At 55.8% G+C, this 23,935-nt stretch overlaps 6 protein-coding genes and 1 non-coding gene across 7 annotated transcripts; 3 read left to right on the forward strand and 4 right to left on the reverse strand.

Moving 5' to 3' along the window:
- Positions 1–226: 226 nt before the first annotated feature.
- On the reverse strand, positions 227–482 carry ColSpa_08126 (60S ribosomal protein L43; the record flags this gene model as incomplete). The annotated part of the gene is made up of 2 exons (XM_049274338.1): positions 227–290; positions 352–482. The coding sequence occupies 2 exons, from the start codon at positions 480–482 to the stop codon at positions 227–229; spliced, it is 195 nt and encodes a 64-aa protein (XP_049130295.1).
- A 1,423-nt stretch (positions 483–1,905) lies between these two features.
- ColSpa_08127 (putative trans-sulfuration enzyme) lies at positions 1,906–3,628 on the forward strand (the record flags this gene model as incomplete). The annotated part of the gene is made up of 5 exons (XM_049274339.1): positions 1,906–1,960; positions 2,025–2,168; positions 2,428–2,773; positions 2,852–3,417; positions 3,471–3,628. The coding sequence occupies 5 exons, from the start codon at positions 1,906–1,908 to the stop codon at positions 3,626–3,628; spliced, it is 1,269 nt and encodes a 422-aa protein (XP_049130296.1).
- Positions 3,629–4,396: 768 nt separating this feature from the next.
- On the forward strand, positions 4,397–6,033 carry ColSpa_08128 (Sad1-interacting factor 3; the record flags this gene model as incomplete). The annotated part of the gene is made up of 3 exons (XM_049274340.1): positions 4,397–5,503; positions 5,550–5,907; positions 5,960–6,033. 3 exons carry the CDS (start codon positions 4,397–4,399, stop codon positions 6,031–6,033), a joined length of 1,539 nt encoding a protein of 512 aa, XP_049130297.1.
- Positions 6,034–6,353: 320 nt separating this feature from the next.
- On the reverse strand, positions 6,354–7,277 carry ColSpa_08129 (uncharacterized protein; the record flags this gene model as incomplete). The annotated part of the gene is made up of 2 exons (XM_049274341.1): positions 6,354–6,929; positions 6,987–7,277. The coding sequence occupies 2 exons, from the start codon at positions 7,275–7,277 to the stop codon at positions 6,354–6,356; spliced, it is 867 nt and encodes a 288-aa protein (XP_049130298.1).
- A 741-nt stretch (positions 7,278–8,018) lies between these two features.
- Positions 8,019–9,792, forward strand: ColSpa_08130 (putative tartrate dehydrogenase/decarboxylase TtuC'; the record flags this gene model as incomplete). Its single annotated transcript, XM_049274342.1, has 3 exons — positions 8,019–8,077; positions 8,158–9,550; positions 9,601–9,792. 3 exons carry the CDS (start codon positions 8,019–8,021, stop codon positions 9,790–9,792), a joined length of 1,644 nt encoding a protein of 547 aa, XP_049130299.1.
- Positions 9,793–11,745: 1,953 nt separating this feature from the next.
- On the reverse strand, positions 11,746–11,861 carry ColSpa_rRNA_029. Its single transcript, XR_007414260.1, has one exon. It is a non-coding gene; the product is annotated as a 5S ribosomal RNA (ribosomal RNA).
- Positions 11,862–13,830: 1,969 nt separating this feature from the next.
- Positions 13,831–17,121, reverse strand: ColSpa_08131 (cyclin-dependent kinase inhibitor FAR1; the record flags this gene model as incomplete). The annotated part of the gene is made up of 4 exons (XM_049274343.1): positions 13,831–15,776; positions 15,842–16,074; positions 16,130–16,823; positions 16,878–17,121. The coding sequence occupies 4 exons, from the start codon at positions 17,119–17,121 to the stop codon at positions 13,831–13,833; spliced, it is 3,117 nt and encodes a 1,038-aa protein (XP_049130300.1).
- Between the last annotated feature and the right edge of the window lie 6,814 nt (positions 17,122–23,935).

Here is a 23,935-nt window from a genome sequence, read left to right on the forward strand (position 1 = left end):
TGACTTGTCTGGGCATGTAGGTGGCACATCTCAGAACGAAGCGATCGGGAGGGGACGTTGTTGTACGTCAAGTTCTTTTCATTGCTGACCAAATGGTCCCTCTGGCAGCTGACCGAAGACCCGTTCCGTTGTGGCCGTCGTCAGGATGTAGGCATGATATCCGGTTTTCCCATACACCCGCCCGAAATGCAAATCAGAAGTCGTCCACCAATCCGTAACCCATCCTTTAAACCTCAGCAATCTCCCTCAGGCGACGGAGAGTAGAGCGCATGGCAGCGGCAGCGGGGGTGCTGTGTTCTGGTTAGCCTTGTTGTTCGTGCTCCTTCAAGTCATGATCGGGTGTGCACGTACGAAACAGTGTAGGCACCGCCAGCAACGGTCTTCTTGCAGCCCTTGCAGTTCCAGATACCGGTGGAGTGGCGCTTGACGGTAGGCTTTCCGCAGAACGTGCAGGTGTAGGTGGCGTGCTGGGAGATTTCCATCTTCTTGACCTGCTTACGCAGGGAAGCACCGTATCTGGTACCGTACTTGCCGGTCACTCCGACCTTCTATAAGGTTGTTAGTCATCTGTGGCCTGGACGCGGAAGAGCATAAGTCCTGGCTTCATCAAGAGTCCGGTCAAGCGACCGCCCAGCAGTGGTGAGCCTCCATTGTCTTAACGACGTGTCCGAGAGCGAAGAGAGAAGAGCGTTCGGGTGTTGGCTAGCGGTGTCGAGTTACAAAGAGCACCAGGTTGCCGATGCCGAGTTTGTCTGCAGAGGAACTCAACAATCCTAATGCATTACATGGCTTGAGGAAGGTATGGTAGCATGGCCGTGGTGCCCTGAAATCGTATGTGGTCGTTGAACTCGGCGCCAGAACTCGTTCGCTCGTCTCTCTTGTTCTCAGCTCGTTGGAAGGTCGACTCTACTGCGTGGGCGACCTATCTCATTGCCTCACCGCTCAACCCCAACGCAAGTCACACTTCGCCTGCCATTGTCGCCAACGAGAGGGAAGTCGTGACGAGGAGTCGATCGCGGGGTAGGGGAGTTTCGAACCATGACGGGCAAGTTGATGAAGCCAGTCCTCCGTGGAACAGGTGCAGAGTATTACGAACCTTCGTGCGCTTGGCCATTTTGTCGATGTGTTGGGGGAACGGGTTCGTTGACTTGAAGTGCGACGAGTGGTGATGTTTCCTCCCAGGGCGGTTGCTCAATAAAAGTTTTTGTGATGGTGGTGGAATTTCAGGGCCGGCTCTGTGTGCGTGTGGAAAGAAGCACGGACCATTCGCTGAAAAAGCCGCTGTTTGTGGGGTTCGCGCCTGCCCTGAGTCCTGACGCAACTGGAAGGTCTTGGAAAGGAAAGAGCGGTCGCCACGTGACCTTCCACCTGACTGAAAATTGCATTGCCAGCAAAGTCGCATCGGAGCGAGTGCTCAAACAGAGGTAACGCCTCCGAGTCAAGTCAGGCCCGGGAGATCGGCGTCACAGCTGCCCGCTCGGCCCTTCTAGGCCGTAATTGGAAAGCACAGCGACCGGGTGCTCGTCACGAAAGCGCTCTGGCGCCAAACAGCGCGGGCGAGATGCCTTGAAGCGTTGATATCGCCGCTTGTCGCATCACAAAGTTTGCGCTCTCAACGGCCGCATCATGGATTGTGTCACCAATGGACCGCGAAACGTGGACCTTTCCGCGCAAACAATCTGTAGAATGGCCGGACATCGGGTGCCACTTTTCGCGGCGCCTTGGAAGATGTAAAAGGTGGCTGGCCGCGCCTGAGTTTGGCATGCGAAGCAGTTGTCTGAGACTTTTACAACTTGACTACTGCACCTGCGTGTTTCTTCTCCTCATCCTCCAAAAACTGAAAACTGGTCTTAAGTTTTCAAAAAACGACTTTACTTCTGTTTTATTTAATCTGTGAGGAAAAACATGTCTTTCAAACAGCATGGTCGTCAGTACGACTTGGTCGTCTTTGGTGCTACTGGTGCGTATAAGTCGACATGTTTGCAGTCGAACGAGGCAGACCTCAATGCTAACGATACTCTTAGGGTACACGGGGACGTTCGTAGCAGAACACATCACGACACACCTGCCGACCAACCTGAAATGGGCTGCTGCAGGCCGATCAGAGTCGAAACTTCGCCATCTTGTTGCCGAGTGCAAGAAGCTGGGTCCAGACAGATTGCAGCCGGGTGAGTAACAGGAGTTCGCGCATCAAGACCAGACAAGTGTCTGATTCCCACCAGATGTTCCCAGGCCAAATGGCCGCCTCCCGCTTTTCAGCTCCAGCTCCCGCTGTTCATGGGAGCTGCCAGCACGGACCTCGAAAGAAGGTCGAGAGCCTGCGTGTACAGATCGTGAAGTGGTGACGGATGGATGAGGGGTCGGATCCTTCATGCGGGCTTGGCGGCCGACTAGTTCAACGTCGAGAATGCTGACCACTACTTGCAGCAATCGAAATATGCAGCGTCAACGACAAGGACCTTGAGGCACTCGCCAAGAAAACGTACATCCTCATCACCACCGTCGGCCCTTATGCGCAGTATGGCGAACATGCATTCAGAGCTTGCGCCGAGAATGGCACGCATTACCTGGATGTCACCGGCGAGACCCCCTGGACCGGCACGATGATCAACAAATACGAGGGTGTCGCGCAGGAGACGGGTGCGATGATGTTTCCGCAGATTGGAATCGAGTCGGCACCGCCTGACCTTGTCACTTGGGCGCTGGCAAAGCAGGTCCGCGAAAAGCTTTCGGCCAAGACGGGCGCCGTGACGGTCTCCATCCATCAACTGGAGTAGGTTATCACATTCGCCGTTCACCTGGCTGGTGAAACATTGAGAGAACGACGCTCTAATGCCGAATCTTGCGATAGTTCAGCTCCATCTGGCGGTACCCTGGCGACGGTTCTCGGCCTGTTTGAGTCATTCACCATCTCACAAGTGAGGGCACAGCACAAGCCATACGCTCTCTCGCCCGTTCCGAACCGCAACAAGGTTCAACCGCAGACGTCCCTGCTCACCAAGTTGGTGGGATTGCGAAACGTCCCGAATCTGGGACTAATGACCACATCCATTGCTGGGATGACGGACACGCCTATCGTCCAAAGAACCTGGGGTCTCTTGGCAACGCTGCCTTCGCGGGAGAAGCAGTCCTACGGACCCAACTTCTCGTTCCACGAGTACATGAGAGCCAAGGGGTACCTCCGAGGAATCGCCATTCACTGGGGTCTGGCGTTCTTTGGCTTGTTGCTTGCAACTTTTGCGCCGTTTCGAAAGTTGGTCAAGCAATTTGTCTACCAACCTGGCGAAGGACCAGACAAGGAATCATCCAAGAGGGATGAGATTGAGTATCGTGGCATTGCCATTCCGGACAAGGAGTCCAAGACCGGGTATCCCAAGGCATTCTGCCGTGCGTGGTACAATGGCAGCATGTACTACTGTGAGTTTGTCCTCGTGATGTGTTTTATGACAAACTGCTGACTGGGGGGAAAGTAACGGCCGTTCTGTTGGCCCAAGCTGCTTCGACGCTTTTGGAAGAGGACGTCGACCTGCCTGGCGGCGTCTTCACTCCATCGTGCCTGGGACAACCCTTCATCGACCGGCTGCAGGGAGCCGGCTTCCATTTTGAGTCAAAGATTATTGAGAATTAGCGACGCGGCCTGGACTAATGCATAGTAGTAATGAGAACGTCTTGGGTTTAAACAACGGTATTTAGTTCGTGTTCTGTAGTTTGTCATGAGAGATGGACACCAACTCTACCTGAACGCGGGAGTTGATTTTGGCCATGAACTCCTGTGAGTCGAACAGAGTTAGTTGCCAGGTCGCACAAGCAAAAGCCATAGCTGTCAATGCAACACGCTTAGGGAGCGCAGAATGCAACATGAATATAGCTGGGGGAGCTTGACGATAATCCAGGGGTTTTCGCGTCCTTAATTGCATGGCACTTGCAGCTATAATTCCCAGTTGGTAGGTGAGATGCATCCCAATGTTCCCACAGTGGAGTGTCGCCGGCGCGCTGGACCGACACAACCGAGCAGCGTTTGGCTATAGCCGGGTAATTAGCGCACCGAAAGCAGCTTTCCCCGCAGAATTAGAAGCCCACAGCGAGCCAAGCCCTGGGAGGCTCCCCCAATTCGTGAAAACTGAGGACGTCATCAGACATGGTGCAAATCCAGCACACGTCCCGGACCCAGCAAACATCGGTCGCTCCCACGTCCACACACGCTGCAATGACCCTTCTCCGGACACCGTCAAGCTAAGGGAAAGGACCACCAAAATTCTAATCCGTTGCGATATGCAATAACACGGTCGACGATATTTTCTTCCGTCATCCGAGCCATACGAAGTTTCCGAGCTGCTTTCCTATTTTGTGATACCCCCTGAGCCGAAAGAGAAGAAAAAGAAGAAAGCCTTTCATAATGGATCAGACAACAACAGCCGGCTCGGCCTCGGCCACCGAAAACACGCCACTGCTTCCAACGACGGAAGCCCGCCCGAAATCGTCGCGCACCGTCACTTTCAACCCGAATCCTGTCTCCAAGACGATAGAGCCCGAGCCGGACTTCCAGCGGCCCAAAACGGGCCACGGCAACAGTCTGTCGACCAGTCCTGGACAGAGCTCTGCGCTGGCCTCTATCAACAACAAGCTGCGTAGGAGAAACAGCCATGGAGCAGTGCCCAGCCACATACCGCCCCAGATGGTGCCCAAGATCGGTCCGCAGCGAAGCACGAAGAACGCGCAGAAGCTCAAGCTGTTGCCCAACCCCGAGCTCAACGAGGAGAGCCCCGACGAGGAGAGCGGCAGGGACGTCTACTCGCAGTATACGCGAATCAAGGACCCCACGGCGCGTAGAGATGCCGCACGCCTGGGCAAGGCGGACCGCGACCGGTTGCCGAGGGTGACGGCGTATTGCACCGCGAACAAGTACCAAATGGAGGGGCTGATGCGTTTCCTCAAGGGCCGAGGAAAGTCGAGGGGCGCCAGCCCCAAGCTGATCGACGAGTGCATCTACTCGGCATACGACTACAACAAGACCGTCGAGAACAGGCACGATCGTAGAGTAGGCGCCCAGCCTGACCCGGTGCAGGCATACGAGAGGCGGCACTCGACGGGTGATGTCTCAGACAACGGCTTCGCTCGGGACAACCTCATCGACCTCCAGTCAGAAGGCCGACACGATTCTGGTTTTGTTGACGGCTTTGACGGAGGTAGTGAGGAGCACGCCCTCATCGAGACCAATCCAGACTTTGACACCAAGATCCACACCCCCGAAGTGTTCCTCTTCGACTACGGAGTCGTCGTGATATGGGGCATGACCCTGGCTCAGGAGCAGAGGTTCCTGAAGGAGATTGCCAAGTTCGAGACGGAAAAGTTGTCGGCGGACGATGTCGAGACAGAGCATTTTAACTTCTACTACACGCGGGAGTACCAAGCGCGTATCTACAACGACTTCATCACGCTGCGAGACAAGCGAAACTACATGACCAAGCTGGCCATCTCTCATGCATTAGCACAGAGTGTCAAGGTAAGAAACAGAGGACGTGGCCCGCCATCGCTACAGTTACTAACAGTGTCAGACGTCTCTATTCGAAGAATTGATTGCTTCAACGGTCGACACATGCAAAGACATCCCTACGCAGATCGCGCTGACAGGCAAGATCGCCCTCAGTCGGACGCAAATTAACATGCAGATCGGCGAGCTCTTCATCCTCCGCATCAATATCCATCTCAACGGTTCGGTTCTTGACACCCCAGAGCTATTCTGGGTCGAGCCTCAGCTGGAGCCGGTGTATCAGGCGGTCCGGAGCTACCTGGAGATGGACCAGCGTGTCGGTCTTCTGAACGAACGTCTGGACGTCATTGCAGACCTGCTGGCCGTACTCAAGGATCAGCTCAGCCACGGACACGGAGAGAAGCTGGAGTGGATTGGTGAGTTATTCCTTCACAAATGGCCGCGAGGCTTGACTAACGAAACGCGCAGTAATTGTACTCATTGCGGCCGAGATTGTCGTCGCAGCCATCAACATTGTGGTGGATTTGTATGCATCGGATTAGTAACATGTACTGTATGCATGGATTAGGGTAGTCTTTTGGCAGCGATTCATCACGGGCGGGAAAAGGCTTAGCGATCGGAGGTAATTCAAAATCAGGGCACACAGAACACCCGGGAGTTCCATCATGTGATGCAATAGAGAACGAGCTTCACGGCGCAGAGTATCCACGCAGAAAAGGGTGTAATCAATCGGCTACAATGCCTCCATTCCCAGGCGTCGATTATGGTGTCTCGTATTGTACAAATAAACAAGGAAGTCTCTAATCGCAAAGCCGCCCCAACGCCTGAACCTGTCCTAACACGCGGCATGCGCCGAGCCGTATCAGTCGTCCGCCTTGTCGTCCTTGTCGTCGGCAGCCGGAGTGTCCTCCGGTTGCTCCTCGGTGTCGTAATTGGCCATTTCTACATCTTCGTCTTGTGATGCCGCAGGCGCCGCCTCTGGTGACTTCTCACGCTCCTCCTCATCCTTGGGCTCGGCGCTCTTGCTCTTGGCTGCGAAGGCATCCTTGTCCTTCTGGTACTTGGCCATCTCCTCCTCGGAGCGCGTCTGGAACTCCGCCTTCTCGCCATCTGGCAGGTCTTTCCAGCCGCGGGCGAGCTCTTCGTCGACGTTGACGTCGGCGTCGTCCTTGCTCTTCTCCTCGAGAGCCGGCCGCGTGTCGGCGCAGTACAGCTCGAACGCGTTGCCGGGGCGCTTGGGCGGTTTCGCGACACCGTTGGTGCGCCCCGACGCCTGAGTGTCGCCGCCCTGGGTATGGGAGAAGGTTTCGGAGCTGGGCGAGATGGTCGCGGCGGTCTGGCTGAGCGGCCTGGAGTTGGCCTTGGCGGCGGAGTCGATCTCGGCGAGGACCGAGGGCTTGCGGTGACCGCGCTTCGTACGCAGAGGCTTTTCTTGCGGCTGAGATGGTGTCAGCAACCTGCTTTGTCGTCGAGGTGGGCTTGGCGGAGGGCCTACAGTCGGTGGCGGGCTCGGGCTGCCGTCTGAATCCTCCACGTTGGTGCTTGTTCTCTTGGCCAGCTGCTCCAGCAAAAAGGCTCTCTCCATCCGCAGCTTCTCAATCTGTCGTCGGATCCGGGCGAGACGGATGCGAGTCGCGTCGTTTTCCTCCTCGACCTCGCCGGTGCGCTGCTTGAGCTGGACGCATTTTCTCCGGTAGGCCTCTTCGACAGAGGGAGGTAGGGAGGGCGGGATCGCTGAGAGGTCGATCGCGGGGGGATTAGCTCGAATGATCTTCTTGGGAGGCATTGTGCGGGTGATCTGGGGTAGTTCGTGTGGGAGAGGGAACAAGAATTGGCTTTTTTCGGAAAAGGTAGGGGAACGAGTTGCGACGAGATGGGGTTCGCGGCGGATGTCAAGCGGAGCTCTGGGAGGGTGGTAGGTGGTTTGATTTCAAGGGAGTCACAAACGTACCGGATTGCGGAGCCATTACGTATCTATCGCGAGGAGTCTGATGATGCAGGGCGCGCCCGAGGAAGGCAGATTAAGTTGAGGTTTGATTGCGACGTGGATCTGGTAATTGGAGGAAGGAATTGGGTGGTGAGAGCCTGCCGAGAACGAGAGAGACGGGCGATTGTCGTCAGGAAACCAACAAGCAACCTGGACCGCGCCAGCTGGGAAATGCGAGGCTGGCAGCTGCTGTCTCTCACACACTCCGGGACAGCAAGGAACCTGGAATCGCAGGGGGTCCAGTGTTCCGTCTGGGAGACAGGCGCTGGAACCACCCCCAAATTTTTAGAATGCACCAGATGCGCCGGATCGGAACAATGGCACGCCTGCGGCGTCGTGATTGGTCATCTTTGATGCCAACCCACCAAGGCTGCAGCAGTACGCTCCCGCACCTGCACCCAGACTTTTTTTTGAGGCCTAGATGAAGAGGAGCTCTTGCAACCACATCATCAACACACAGGGTACTTCTACGCTGTTGTTTTTGAGCCTCACGACTGAAATCGCCCTGATATCCAAAGCATACCAGGTCGTCGGTTCATCATGTCTCTCAACATCCCCAACGCGCCGAACGCAAACCTGTTCAAGCAGGGGTACAACAAGTGAGTCCCCCCCCCTCCTATCTGAAGCTCCCCCCCCCCCCCCGCCTTGCTGTCGGTCACCGACTGACCCCTCGCACCAGCTACGATTCCGAAGATGGAGCCGTTCTGCGCAACATCGACGCCTGCAGGGCCATCTCCTCGACCGTTCAGACGTCGCTGGGTCCCTACGGCCGCAACAAGATTGTCATCAACCACCTGCAGAAGATGATTCTTACCTCAGACGCTGCTACCATCCTCAGAGAACTCGATGTCGTCCACCCGGCTGCCAAGCTCCTAGTTATGGCCAGTCAACAGCAAGAGGCGGAGATGGGCGACGCCACCAACCTGGTCATCGTTCTTGCCGGTGAGCTGCTGAAGAAGGCTGAGGACCTGCTGCGTATGGGCTTGAAGACGTCAGATATCGTTACTGGTTACGAGCGGGCACAGAAGTTCGCTCTTGAGACTCTCGACGAGCTCTCCGTCGACAAGGTGGAGGATATTCGTTCTCAGGAGGAGCTCAGCAAGGCCATCCGCACTGTTGTCGCCAGCAAGCAAAACGGCAGCGAGGACTTCCTGGCTGACCTCGTCGCCGAGGCTGTCCTGGCGGTGCTGCCCAAGAACCCTGCCGGTTTCAACGTCGATAACATCAGAGTAGTCAAGATCATGGGTGGTGCTCTGGAGCAAAGCCGCGTGGTCAAGGGTATGGTCTTCCCCAAGGAGCCCGATGGTTCGATCAAGAAGGCGCAGCGCGCCAAGGTGGGAGTCTTCTCCTGCCCCATCGACACCAGCCAGACCGAGACCAAGGGCACCGTCCTCCTGCACAACGCCAAGGAGATGATGGACTTCACCAAGGGCGAGGAGTCGCACCTCGAGGCTGCCATCAAGGAGCTCTACGATGTCGGTATCAGAGTGGTTGTTGCTGGCTCCACGGTGGGCGAGCTGGCTCTCCACTACCTCAACAGATTCGGCATCCTTGTCATCAAGATTCTCAGCAAGTTCGAGCTGCGCAGAATCTGCAGAGTTGTCGGAGCTACTCCCCTTGCTCGGTTAGGTGCACCCATGCCGGACGAGATGGGATCCATCGATGTCGTCGAGACCCTCGAGATCGGCGGAGACCGTGTTACCGTATTCAGACAAGAGAACGAGGCCACAAGAACAGCGACTCTGGTGCTGAGAGGAGCCACCCAGAACCACCTGGACGACGTCGAGCGCGCCGTCGACGACGGTGTTAACGTCGTCAAGGCCATCACCAGAGACCCTCGCCTTGTGCCCGGTGCGGGTGCCACTGAGATCCAGCTCGTCGAGAGGCTGAACGCCCTCGGCGAGAAGACCCCCGGCCTGTCGCAATATGCCATCCGAAAGTACGGCGAGGCCTTTGAGGTCATCCCCAGAACCATTGCCGAGAGTGCCGGCCTCGACGCCACAGAGGTTCTGAGCAGATTGTACATGGCCCACCACAAGAAAGACGACTGGGCCACCGGTGTTGATATCGAGGTAAGGGTTGCGCATCCGTATTTTCAAGGCTACGACGCTGACAATGTTAGAACGACGATGGCTCTGGTACCCTGGACGCCCGCGAGGAGGGCATTCTGGACCTGCTGGTCTCCAAGTCCTGGGCCATCAAGCTCGCTACCGAGGCGGCCCGAACTGTATTGTCAGTCGATCAGATTATTGTGGCTCGCCGGGCCGGTGGCCCCAAGCCTCCTGGTCCCAACCCCAACTGGGATGAGGACTAAATGGGAAAATAAGGCGGCTGGTAATGGAGTTCGTGTCGGTTTTTATGATCATAGACCACCCCAAAAGTCACGTCGAGATATCCCGAATAGAGCCCTGAAGACAAACGCAAAGTGCGCAAGCACGTCCGAAGTGATACCCTGCTAAGTTTTGGCCGGCCCGAAGATAGGAGTCTGGAAGCTGTGGGGTTCCTAGCTTATCCATACAACGGATGTCACTCTTTTGATTTACAGCCTCGAGACCGTCAATTCACCTCTGAGGCTCACTCGACTCTAGCTGTCACTGAACTAACCAGCATTTGTATATAAAGGGCTTCTCTGCGCCAACAGCATCAACAGAAATCAGAACACGCAAACACGCCACGATACAAGCTACACTTTTACTTCACTCGCCTAGCACTACTACTTCCACGAAACCTCAAGTTCTACAATGGCTCCTAACTCTACTAATGGCTGCACCGGCGGCAGCAAGGGCGGCAAGGGTGGTAAGGGCAACAGCAAGTAGCACTCTGGGCACCAGTGTCCGCAAGTGGGCTTGCACCGTCTCCATTCCTAAAGAGAGGACGTTTTGGCCTGTGAGCTTCTTCGCGGCTACATAGGCCTAGCATAGCAATGCCCATCCTCTAGTTTTCCATTCTCTCTTGGGCCCCTGTTGCAGGATCGAGTGACTTCCAATGACCGTGTTGACGGCGTGTTTCCCCAACCCGATTTGAATCTGTATTAACAATCAAACGTCCCCGAGGCAACTAAGGCTCAAAGGAGTTGTCAGCAGCCCTTCCTCGGCTGAGACGTTTTCGGTTCCTTGGGCAGGCAGCAACCAGAACAACGCACACCTAGGCTGAGCAGTCAGTATGGACTTTCCGGCTTCACCGAGTGGGCTATCGCGTTTATGCGGTACGGCGAATTGATGAGGATGGAGGATGGCTACAGTATATCTCCCAGCCACACAACGGCCTCCTAGGATTGCGGCATCAGGGCCCTGGCAACACACCACCTGCGTATAAGCAAGCGATCTTTGGGTCTGAGTAAGGGGTCGTACTACGTGATACTCTCCCGCATCAATGCCTCCTCGTTGTCATTAAGTGGCTGAAGACCAACATGGGCGAGCCGATTCTGCATGTTCGAGTAAGTATGTCTGTATACATGATGGAGACATCGGGTTGGAAACAGCGTCGAAAAAAGCGCGACACCGGCCGGTCCTTTGAACCAGCACCGCAAAAGGCGAATTTGCGGTACTTGAAAGCTGCCTCAGCTTTTCCCACTACCGGTATAATAGACTGGCTGCGGCATGTGACAATAACCCCAATTCTATATACCTCTTCAGCCTGGCAGGTGTATGAGATACATCCCATTGGCCGGAAAGTGTCCATGAGAAGGGTAACACCCAACGCAAGGGGCCCAATCTCTCTCACCTGTACGCCGTGCTGCGTGGCAGAAACCCTTGATTTGTCAAGATACTCTCGGAAGTGTCTGGCCTCGCCGCAAGTCCTGGTCAGGAGAACATGGCTCATTCTGCTGTTGTAGAAGCCACTGCGAACGGAAGCCTGTTCTTAGTGTGTGGGCTCCTTGATCGCAGCGCCCGCACTGGGGGGGATGAATCTGGAACTCTTACAAAACGCGACACTTTTTTGAACACATGTCCAAGCCGAACCTCTTTCTGGAGAGAGACGGCGGCAACTGAGGCACAGAGAGCCAAGCTATGAAAACGCCTAGTGTACTATGAGGGCATGGAGTCGATGGTGGAGACTACGTGCGGTTAGGTCTATGGGGCTACGGGGACGGAACTAAAAGAAAGAACACGGCAATGGAAAGAAAACGAAAAGAGGAAGAGATGAGTATTAGTGCTCTGGCCTGACGTTTTCGGTTTTATATCAGCGGCGTCGATGTAGTCGAGCTTCGCGTACATAACGCCTGAACAAAACTCTTCGCCATCATCACTAAAACTTTAAAAAAAAACATACAACACCAGGTATTCGCTGGTCGTCACCGACCCAACTACTAATCCGGCCCTCATTGGCTTATCTATGGGAGAGCGGACGGGATCCCGAGTTTTCCAATGGGTATGGTCGTATGTGATAGAAAGAGGTGGCAATGATGCCTATATTCTGAAGATTGCCGCCCAAAGTGTGGTGTCCTTGCAACCAGCCACGTCGTTACAGAGATCCCCTCCCAGAATAACGCTTTCTCCATACGAGCACTGCTAAAAATCTTCTACAGAGTAGTTTTGAGTCGAACAGTGAGTCGGTTTCGGTGTTGTTGTGGTTGCAAATGCATCACGGGGAGGGAGCTAGGTTCAGCCCAACCAAACCATTTCGAACCTCACATGTAAACTGAATTACATAGGTTGGGAGAACTATTAGTTATTCTGCTTTACTATACTCCAGGTGGAGTAAGAAGTCTTCGCATTCTTCCAGGGGGATACTGGTAGTTGATGTGCCTTGGAGCAAGTAGAACCCTGCCACGCTTCCCTATATGACCCCGACGGAAGTTGTCATAATGTCTGATCATTATTAGTCTAACTTCAACATGTTTGCTGCAAAAAACAGAACCACCTGACATTCGACACCAAAGAATCGATGCCCAGCAATGTTGAGTGGATGGTAGCAGCTAATTCCCGTCAACAGCACCGCCGTTTCTCCTTCTTGCACAGGCCACGGAGCACCCTACCCGACTACGGTCCAAACTACATCTACGAAAAGAACAGTCTCAAGTTTTCGACCTCCTTTTACCACGATATCACACGTGTCGGTGAGGTCCACCACAAGAGACCCCTTCCTTGATCACTGGCCCATCACCAGGACAGCAAGCGGCAATGCTACTGCAGTATAACCAGTGGCGGCCTCTGTCTCCCTTTCCTCGTCCGGGTTCCCAAATATATTCGCCTGTCAACACATCGTAACCCGCCGACAAAGGTGGTGCGCGACACGTCGGCGTGCCGCGAGCTGGGCCTGGGCCCGACCCCAAGGCCGCCTTGGGCCTGTAGAAACCATCCCGAGCAATGGGGCATCGTTGGTTTGGAGACGTACAAGATGGCCGTAGGTCCCTTGGGAGCTCAAGGACCTTGCTGAGCGCAGACTCAGCGCGGGCCTAGGCCAGGCAGGCAGGCCGTTCGCCCAACCTCCTGCTGTCTATGCGAGCTGAGCGATCATTCATCCCCGACCAAGGTTGCCATCAGCACAAGAATACCATCGAACGAAGGTGCATGTGGGGGACCCGCCCTCTCACCCGGTAAAACAAGGGGGCAGGAGAATAGGCTGTCAAGGCCGGTTCCTAATGATGCAGGACGCCCGTCGTATCCGAGTTCATAGCCGAAAGACCAACCGGGTTGGCGAATGTCTATCCGAGAGGGAAGAGTAGAGAAAGCAGATCATTGCGAGTAAGGCAAAAACTCGCATACAGCCCGGTCTCTTACAACTGTGACCGGATGTCGGCGAGACGGCTAAATCTTTCTCGGATAATCGCATCAACTGCAAAACGTAACATGACATGTCAACGGCAAATAGTATTGCGCTAATACTCTGCTCCATCGTTCACCCCGAAACATGTACAAGGATGCTTTTTCACAACCTATTTCCCCTCCCTTCGTCATCCAATATATGACTTTGACCCCTTCCCTTTCTCCGGACATCAGTGGCATGAGAAGCAAAATTACATGGTGTGTAAAAGCCCCCGGTGGCATCGCGCCTCGGGACAGCTTTGTGACATATGACAATATAGCAAGCGTCTCGTGAGACCAGAACTCTTGGTCAGCCATATGGGCAAGAAAGTAATCAAAAAGCAAAACAGATGTGGTATCTTCCCGGCAAAGCATCCTGCGGTGCGGTAAAGACATGAGCAAAAGCAGCTATGTGGGTAACAAAAAACAAAACAGCTGTGGACTGAGGGTATGAGGTTTGGCAATGTCGAGCCGTGCTGAGTAGCGACAGTAAGAATGTGTTTTTCCCAAGGAACCGATACGCCGCCGCTTGGTTGTCCAGGCGTTCTAAGTGTTGAGTAAAGCCAGCCGTGATATGACGGACATGGCGTGGTGGAGGAGCTTGTCTAAGCCTCCTCCATGATGCCGCCCTCCCCGCCGCCCTCGTCGCGCCACTCGCGGCTCTTGCTGGTAAGCTTCTTCACGCCCGCGACACGACCCGCCCAAAGAGACTCGATGGGTGTGCGGAAGGTGAAGGCGCGCTGGGAGCTGATGACTCCGATAGCTTGCAGAACAGCCTTGCGACTGTCGCGGCCAAAAACAGCAGGATGGCTGATCCACTCGAGACTGCTCTCGAGCTCGGCGTCAAGAGCAGCAACGGTGTTGGCGTCGATGCCGGCGCCCAAGCCAAGGCCATCGTTGGACCGGCTGCGCCCGATTGCGGCCACCGGGTATCCATTAACAGCCGATGAGTTGGCGGACTGGGTAGGGGATGGTGTCTGCTTCCTGTCGGGTGTGATGGACGGGGAACCCTCGTTCCCTAGGTGCGGGGTAGATGGGAGAGACCTGTTTGGCGGCGCCGACGGCGGAGGAATAGGAGGGAGGCCACCCTTGCCAAGCCCCTTCAAGATAGATCGAGTCTCGTTGAGTAGGGTGTGCGCTCGGTCGTGCTGCCCGCGCGACACGAGGGTCAGGGCGCGGGTTAGCATGTCGGATGTCAACAGCTCCATGCGCCGCTGAACAATGTGTGGGTGAGGCGGGATCGGGGGCGAGTTGGCCCACGAGTTCTTCTGCTTCGCCGCGGGGGGAAGCATGGTAATGGCGAGCAGAGAAGGGCGGGGGAGATGCGACAGCGTGCCGTCACGCAGTATGTCTCCCCACGTGAGGTCCGCCTGGATCAGAGGGACCTCCTCTACAGACGTAATTCGCTGGTCGTCGCCATCCACGGCGCCGCCCAGCGCCTCCAGACCGGAGACGATGTTGTCCCAGGGATCCTGCGGCAGCTGTTCCTGCGATGTGTTGTCCGGCACGATGACAAGCTGCACCAAAACGTCGCGCTTATCGCCGAATCTAAGATCGCCGAGCGAGGCCTCAGCATCGCGACCGGTCGCCCGCTTGGTGATCTGCAAGGCACCGCTAATCTTGTGGAACTTGGCCGGCGATCCTTCGGGCAGCTTTAGCTTGAGCTTGACGTTCTGGTGAGACAGCGTCTGCATGGCGCCGAGACAACCAGCGAGACATTCGCGGAGCATCATCCAGTCCTTGACGTATGTATAGGATGCCTTGGTGCGGGTGAACAGCTCAATCATCGTGTCTGGCTTGTGAGTCATGCCGAGACCGAACGAGTGGATGGTGATTTTGGCTGCTTCGGCTCGAGACACCACAAAGTCGACGCTGTCGGCATCGGAGGTCGAGGCGTCGCTGATGAGCATAATAGTAGCGATTGGGTTGTTGTACTTGCGCTGCATGAGCAAGTCCATGGCGACATTCGCGCCCTCGACGACATCGGCGCGGTGGCTCTTCTGACCGACCGGCTTGATGGAGGATAGGACGTTGCTCCAGCCGGGCCAGGCTTTGGTGGTCATGCCTACAATAGGCACGCCGCCGCCGCCAGACCCGAAGGTGACGAGACCCATCCTGTCCCTCTCGCCGAGGGTGTTGACCATGAACTTGAGAGCGTCGCGGACAAGGTTGATCTTAACGCCCTGCATTGAGGACGATATGGGCACCACGACAACAACATCGATCGGTACATGGACCGAAGCGGGCATGGTCGGGCTTCTCTGGAAGTTGGTGTACTCTGTGGGCGCCGTGGTGACGGACTTGGGCCCGCCCCATGATGAGGCAACCGACGACACTCTCTGTTGTCGCGATCCCCGCTGCCAGTCCTCCTCGTCCGTCTCCGAAAACTCGCCCCGGTCGTACTCCGGGCTGCGCAAAGGAGACGTTTCAACGGCGTTCAAGTCAAGCAGGGCCTGATGCCAAAGCTTGAGTTGATTACGATTCTCAAATCGCAGGTGGAACTGGGGCAGCTCCGCCACAGAAAGGTTCAGTGTCAGGACGTTCTCATCGACTGTTTATTGGTTAGCGTCGAACTAATATTTCATTTTTCCGCGAAACGAGAGGAAGAAAACTCACTGCTGCCCGTTTCCGAGACCTCGTTGAGGTGTTTCTTGATGAGAATCGATCCTTTCAGCGTGCAACGTGTGGCTTTCTTGGGCATGCCATTCTCATCCCACTGTCCTGCGAGGGGCACCTTCTTCTCCTTCACGCAGATCAACATTTCGGCGAACAGGAAGCACTCCAGCTCCTGCCACGATTGCTTGTCCTTGCCGACGCGGAGCGTGCCGTACAGCCGCAATTTGCCAAACCTGAGGATTGTCAGCGTTGCCATTGGCCAGCAGCATGCAAGTCATCAAATCTCACCTGCTGAAGTCGAGCCCGTGCCAGTTGTCCACCCGGTTTCGGAGGTTCTCCGTCATTTCCTCCAACACCTCCCGAGACTCGTACGGATAGAACCGCGGCGCGCTCCGGGCCGGTGATGGCGGCCTCGCAAACGCATCGTCGATTCTGGCATTCACGGCGGACGGGCCAGGCGGGGCTGACCCGAGATCTTCGGGGTCGGGCCGCCATTTATTATCGGGCACTTCCACAGTGATAAGACAGGTTAGGGTCTGCTGCTGGCGAGACCTGTTGATGGTGGGGAACTCGGATCGAACAGTCACAGTCGGCGCCGGGATCGGATTTCTGGTAATGCCGCGCGGGCTCCCCGGCGTTGTTTCCATCGCCTGGACGTCGTAGTCGTGCCTGCGCGGGGGTCCGCTCTGTGTCGTCTCGGGGTAGCCTCCAGACGATGCGACGCCCGTGGCCTCGCTGTCGCTGCGAGCATGCCTTGAAGGGCCGTATCGATCCGACGTTGGCGGTTGACTGCTTTCCCTATCGCGCCCAGTGCTCCGAGGCGCGCTTTCGCGCGTGTGGGTACTGGGCATGTTCCTCTGGTTCGACTCGATGCTTGTCGGTCGCGGCGTCGGGTTTTCCCATGGCGTGGCGGTAGGCGTAGGAGTGTGATTTGATCTATTGTCAGTAGAGTGGCTAGACTTGACGAGGCTGCTGATCTTCTCTGTGGGCTGGATTAGCAGTGTCTCAGTTAAGAAAGACATGAGATGGCGCTTACCGATGTCCAAGACATTGCCGCCTCGGCTAGTGTCGAGATGTAGCGGCGCATCGCATGATGGGCAGTACTGCGCTTCGAATTCGCGGATGAACTCGTAGAAACAAGCCTCGTGCGAGACGTGCGAGCAGGAGAATTGCAGAATGCGCTCTCCCTGCAACGTATGCTCCAAAGGCTCCTCGCAGACGGCGCATTCACTTCCTACAAAAGTGCGCTCCCTCCGGTTGCGGCCGGTGCCGGACGCCATGTTGTTGGATGAGTAGCTGTCGCCCCTTCGATGTGTGCTGCCTCCGGATCGTACCGACGAGTTGGAGCGCTGGCCTGTACCGCGAGCTATTGAGACGTCTGCGAGAAGAAGAAAAAAGCAATAGTCAGCAACTTGCGCATTCAACCAATATCCGTCGACCGCCCAAGCTTGTTATTTTGGGACGGCGGCTCGCGCCTACGACAAACGCACGTCAGTCAAGGGCCCACACATACTCTTTTCGGGGAAAGACGGCGCATCCGTCCAAGTGTTGTTCGACCTGGTAGTGGCGGAAGTAGCGGGACGGTAGGGGTCCTGCACAGCCTTGGGGCTTACAAGACCAAGATCGAGAAGGTGGTTAACCTGGCTGTCTTTGGTGCTTGAAGATCCAAAGCCGAACCCTTTCGAGCTCTTCCTAGACCGACCAAACATTAGAAAGTTGCCGAGTCGGAAACTGCGCGATCAGGCAACGGTCGGCGGTTGAGGCAGGGCTATTTGCCGTGGAGAGGGCGGGTGGTTGGCGGTCCGTTCGAGTCGGAACGCGCGAATCGTCGAATCGCGGAGCACCTCTTGGTTGTGTGAGAGGACTGGGCGGGAAGTATGTTTTGGGAATGGGAAGATGATATCAGAGGGGCGACGGTATAAGCGATGAGGATCTAGGATCCACCCGTACCAATGGTAATGCTAACCGCAAAGCGAGCAATAAGAGAGGACGGTCCCGGGTATGTGGCTGTGGAAGGTTGTCACACAAGGACCTGGGAAGCCTGGCAGGACGTTTCAAATGGTTGTATCAACAATGCTGGGTCGGATGGAAGGCAAGCTGATCAACATGCATGATTGCAGGGTGTTGTCGAAGGTGGTGGTGGTAGTGGCGGTTCTCTGTAACCGAGGTGGTCGTGACGATAATGGCCGTCGAGGAAAGAGCGAAAAACAAAGTTCCAAGGAGTTCAGCAGGAATTGAGTTGCTGCGCTGGTGCGGGTGTGCAAGTCAGAGCAGATGCGGGTGTGTTTTGCAGAGGGTTCGCGCGTCGTCGCAAGTTCAAGGTTCGACAGGTCCCGGTATAGTTTTGGGGGGTGATGGCGGGAGAAATGGGTTGTCGTCTCTCCTATTCTTATTTTTCCTCGCCTGATGGCGTCGTGTGCGGATGGGATGATGCAGCTTCTTGTCTCGGTGGTAGCGAGGTATTAGTCGATTGGTGTAGGAGAACTGGAACACCCTTAGGTAAGACGAGAGCGAAGTAGCTTTAATTTCCTCGTCGGTGTCGATCTGGCCTGCGCCGTTTGAATCCAAGGCCTCAATCGGTGGGCTTCGGTCCTCAAGTGTTATAGTCGACAAAAAGACGGCAGACTGGGTATTGCGTTTTTGTTCTTGTCGGGAGCGCCCGCCTGCACGGTAGACTGCGAAGGGCAGGAAGGGGCGGAAAACGGGGAATGGGCAAAGTATATACGCAGACGCAGCAGTCGTCGTCGTCGTCGTTGCCGCAGTCGAGAGAGTGTGAGACGTGGACGGGGTGACGGGGAGGAAGGGAGGGACGGACGTAGAAAGGAAAGAAGGAGCAGCGCAGAGGCGTGCTGTGGGTGGGGACCTCTGCACGTTTTCCCTTTTCTTTGTTTGGCTAAAACCTGGACCTGGACGAGGACCAGGACCTAGGCCTGGACTAGGTAAGTACCTGCCTCTGGGCCGGAGGGAGGTGGGAGCTGGTGTGATCGCTGATGGGAGGGGAGAGGTGCCCTGAGTTGCAGCTCACAAGCACAGGTACAGCGCAGCGACGTGCACTGAACCATGCAATGTAGCAACGGTACCTAGGATGCGTGGGTGGACTGGCAGATGCATGCCCTGGTGGTGCACTGGTGCTTCTTGGTGGATTGCTAAGTAGGCACCACGGAAGGGAGGCGGCCAGGTACAAGGTCCGTCATGTACAATAGTGTACGTACTCCTCGTAGTAAGGCCAGGGCTATAGTTTGCGCCTTAAGGAGTGAGAGCTGGGGTCCCTGAACTAGATAGCTAGTCGGCCTAGGTTGCTTCGGCCAGGCCCCCCTGCCCTTTCTTCTCTCTTAGGTTCTGACTCCTTATCCCCGACGTGAAAGTGAGGGACTGGTATAGAGAGATGGGGGGATGCGGGAAGGGTTTTGGTGCGGCTTGGTACGTGCTCTTCCAGAACGGCCAAGCCCACGTTTTTGTTTGTTCAACGCAGCCCCGGCAGACGGCGTGGGAGATGTGGTGTGGGGAGGTATACCGCCGTTGCCTAGAAGAAGGAGACGAGAGCGATGCCAGCTGAGACCGTGTGAAGGCGCTGTCTGGCTGGTTTTCTTGTGCTGTGCTGTGCTGCGCTGCGTGGGATGGTTGTGCGCGGCCTCTCGAGAGGAGAGTCTGGGTGGTTTTGCGCGGAACAGACTCGCAGGACCGAGATGTCGTGGAGCCGTTGCCAGAGTTTGGAGATGAACCTCAGACGGACCTCGAGTTGCAACGAGACCCTCTGCGCGCCCGTACGAATCCCTCGAGCCACGAATCAGACACGGAAGCCCAGAGATCCGCCGAGACGGCCTTTGTGGTCCCAGGGGGAGATGATCGATCCAGTCGAACCCGCACAACACACTATCCAGTAGGTGGTGTTCCGCACGGAGAATAAGACGGAAGCGTTGGCCGAGCGTAGGGAGCGTCGAGAGGCTAGCGAATGCAGATGGGACGGCGCAAGTCTGAAGGGTCGAACTTGGATGAATTGGACGACAAACGGGCGAGGCACGCTAGCATCTTATTTCGTTAGCATCTGCTAGCCCGGCCGTGTCCCTCTTTTCTGGTGCCAATCAAACAAATGTGCCTGCAAGGTGAATAGGAGGAACAATGACAGACTCGATGAAGACAGACGCAATTGAAGCGAAAACCGGGCCTCGCCCATGCCTCTTTTTTTTATTACGTCTTCCCCTGGGCGGATCGCCAACCTCGTCTTGCTCGACTCTCCTGCACCATCATCATCTTGGTGACCTGGTCCGGGTGGCCTGTGTGTCTTGCTGCTCGTGCTCGTGCATTGCAGAGTTAATTGACAACCTCAAGACAGCGCAGATCGACTTTGCCATGTGATATGTCAAGAAAAGTTCACTTTTACATGGGCATGGGATTGATGTTTTTTCTTTTCTTTTTTCACCTCTTTTTTCTTCTTTTTTTTTATTTCGTTCTATTCGGCTCTTTTCGTTTCGCCTCCCTCGTAGTATTTCTCGCCTTTCAGCCTTTGCCATCGCCTCGCCTCGCTTCGCCTCATGCTGTTCGTTTTTCTTCTACGCTGCCATCCTGTCAAATCGTTCTTGATTGCTTGACCCCTGCCAACCCAGCAGCAGGACCAGAGAGTTCGGCGAGGGGACCGTGCGCTTCACTACCAGACCCCGGTACCGTGGGTGTACATGCAAGTGCCCCGAATGATACGGCATTTCTCACGCAAGCTGCGGTACTGCTCTAGTCCCCTCGACGCCAGACCAAAGTACACGCCCCTTTACGGCTGCCCCGTCCATCAATGTCCATCAGTGCTTGTGCATTGCATCTCTTGATGGATGCTCATCATCACAGCTCACGTAGCCTCAGTCCAAACCCCAGGCTCTTACCCGTCTACCCGTGTGGACAAGCACGCAAAGACCTTGTTTCTAGTTTTCCTTACCATCGATTTGCCCCTCTGTCTTTACAAACGAATCAGGCTATGCCGTAATGACTTGTGGCGTTGGCCGGGAGGGAGGGGGAGGGGACAATCAATGATACTGGATACGGACAGGCAGTGTTTGTGGGTGCGGTTTGCAACAATATCGACCAGACCTTATATCTTGACTGACCCAATGGGAGACGGTGGTCTCCAGAACCTTTATTTTTCCTTTCTTTTCGTCTTGGCTCAACGAGAACTACCCGGCTTGTTCCTCGTGCTCGTACCAAAGTTTACAGCTTTGTGTTTGGACTATCGAATTGACATGTCTGTCTCCCTACTGTATTCTCGCATGTGCCCGCCCCCATGCCTCCCAAGGCTCCTCGTTCCCATGGAACAAACACCACACACGGACTGAATGAGCCGACCCGACCAGCTTTTTGCCTCTTGTTCCTGCAAGAGTCGCTTCGGCCCCCGCTAGGTACCTTCCTCTGCCAGCCTCGCTCTGCGTGTGATTATGTACTATGTACCTGCGACTCATTTGTCTCCACTGGCCGGGGCTGTGGGCCACCGGATGGCAGGTTCGAATTTCCATGGCCTGCGTTTTTCAGCCAGTCACACAGCTCCGGTAGGACCAGGAGTCTCCCCCTCCCCTTCCCGAACTGGTGTCCTTGCACGACCCCTCCCTGACGACTTTGCCCCGCCGTTGATCCCCCCCTGTTCTGGCCTCAATGCGGTCCTCTTTGGCCCCATTCGAAACGACCTTCCTTGAACCTAGCCTGGTGGGTCTCTCAAATGGAAGGAAACGGCCGCCTGGGTTTCCTCCTGGTGCTCTGTCTTTCTCTCTCCCTTTTGGACGCCGGCATATTTCTGGCCTTTACACCCATCACCATCATCTCCCAATCCCAATCCATCCATCTAGCCATCCATCTCCCATGGACCAGTCCTGGATTGGGGTCGATGGGCGTCACGTCGACTCGGGGGGGGGGCAGGGACACCGTTCATAAAGTCTTACTCTCCAGACTCTCCAAAGCCCCTCCCTCCCCCTCAACTCTATGGATCGCCTCCTCTTATTCTGTTGCACGAGACAAGGGTTCCCACTGTAGTGCGACGCTATTCTTGTCCTTCGCGGTCTTGAGCTCAGCAAAGGCTATTGACAAGTTTGCTTCTTCCCGCTGCTCCACGGCAAGTAACCGCCCGTTATGGTTGCCATGAGTCCTATCACTTGCTCTCCACAAGACCACGCGGATATGACATGATTGCATTTACAGCCCTCGACGTGTAGCCCAACATACAGCGTATAGGTACACAATGGATAGTCCGGCAGCCACAAATCGGGAGCCACTTTGTCCGCTGCGGCACTGTGCCTGTGCAAACCACCACACCACCCGCCGCCGTCGTCATCGCTTGGTTCAGATTTCATTGAATCTTCCCGTCCCTCCTCTCGGTGTCATCCCTAAAGGTTCCCGCGCCGGCCCCAAGCACACACAGCATACGATAACCGTCGGTTGGAGGTCCTTTGCATATGCCTACGTCAAATCCTAAACAGCCTAGCAACGACAGTGACGACGACGAACTTGCCACGGTCGTACTGAGCGGCCTCTGATGCCATGCCGCATCTGTGAGCATGCGTGATGATACAGTAGTGAGATTAGCCGCGCCAACATGTTTTGTTGCGTTTGCCCCCAGCCCTTATCGGCATCCACGTTGCGAGGTATGCTGCTCACCCTTGCAACCTCGCATTCGCAGCTCAAGATGCCCAAGCCTATGACAACCAAGGGGGCTTTTTGTCTACGCCTGAGATAACGACGAACCGACTCATCTCGTTTCCCATGCGACTAGCACGTTATGGTCTCCTTACAGTCCGTCCAGATGGCATTTCAGGCAAGAGACTAGCAAAACGCCGGGGTTGGCCGCCGGCTTTGTGCGACGAGTCACAACACGTGGCAAGGAAGGGCTTGGAAGCGACATCTGACTGAAGAATCCAAAAGCAATGGCCCAGCGAGGATCCCTACGGCTACCCTACCTAGCGGCCTTGCGCAAACCTTTGTCCGCTCGCAACGTGCCGCCTGGGGCCTTGTCTCATCTGCCGTTGGTGCCTCAGGAGGGGCGGGCAATGGCTGAACGAAGTGCCCTTTCTACCTACTTTGAAGTCTGGGCTATTTGCGGATAGACGGAGCAAACCCTGCCGTCGAGTTTGCCTGCAAGACAGTGCGGGCCACAGGGACAACTCGGTCGGGGGGATCGCTGATTACCCCAACATCTCCATCTCGATACCCGCGACAGACGCGGTGCTGGTCGAAATAACCTCGTCCGGACACCTGGTGCCAATGCTCACCCGATGCGGCTTGTGAGGTGCCTATTTACGACGGGAGCAGCTATCTACACCATCTCCATCCGGCACATCTCTCCGTCCCCCAAGGCCACCTGCCATCACCTCCATGCAGACGACTCGGACTGAGAGGCCCCATACTTCTAAGCGTTGGGCCAGCCGACAAGAAGAACGCCTCGTAGGCCGGTACATGGGACATAGGATGGCCGAATGTGAGCCATACCCATGGTCAAGTGGCAATTGCTTCACCGTCTTCCCAATCACGACGCCTCGCCTGGGATCTGGCTGTTTCCAGAAGCCAAGCTAGCGTACCCAGAGCACTCGAAACTAAGGCGCCGTTGTTGCACGAGTGGCGCTAGGCCTGCAGCGTCGTTACGTCTCTGGATTCCAAGCTTCCCTTCACCCAAGTCGTCTACTTGACAATGCGCCAATCACACCTGGTGAGAGTGGGGCAAAGCCAAGACCGGGCGTCGTCTCAATCGGCGGACCGTACATGCCGGTGCCGGCCAACAGAAACGGGCAGCCGTCAAACGGGCTCACGACAAAGACCGACTCGCAAGGGCTGCTACATTGTCATTGTCACGACCTGTTTGCATAGAGTCGCCCAGTCCGCCGTGATGCGCTCTCTCTCAACACCATTATAGCCTCGTTTGTTTCATGGTTCTCCAACCGCACTCCTGGATATGGACGATCAATACGGTTACCAAACCCTACGCGACCGTCGGACGAGACGGTTCGCCGACGCACAGTAAAGGGGACGCTTAATTAGCTCGTGGGGACGGATATGTGCATCAAATTCCCCGTCGACGAGGGGTCACCGCCCTGCCCTGTCCAGGCATTTCTGTTGTGATCAGCTTGCGGG

Source organism: Colletotrichum spaethianum, assembly GCF_022836535.1.
Source record: "Colletotrichum spaethianum MAFF 239500 DNA, contig21, whole genome shotgun sequence".
In the NCBI taxonomy this organism is placed as follows: Eukaryota; Fungi; Ascomycota; class Sordariomycetes; order Glomerellales; family Glomerellaceae; genus Colletotrichum; species Colletotrichum spaethianum.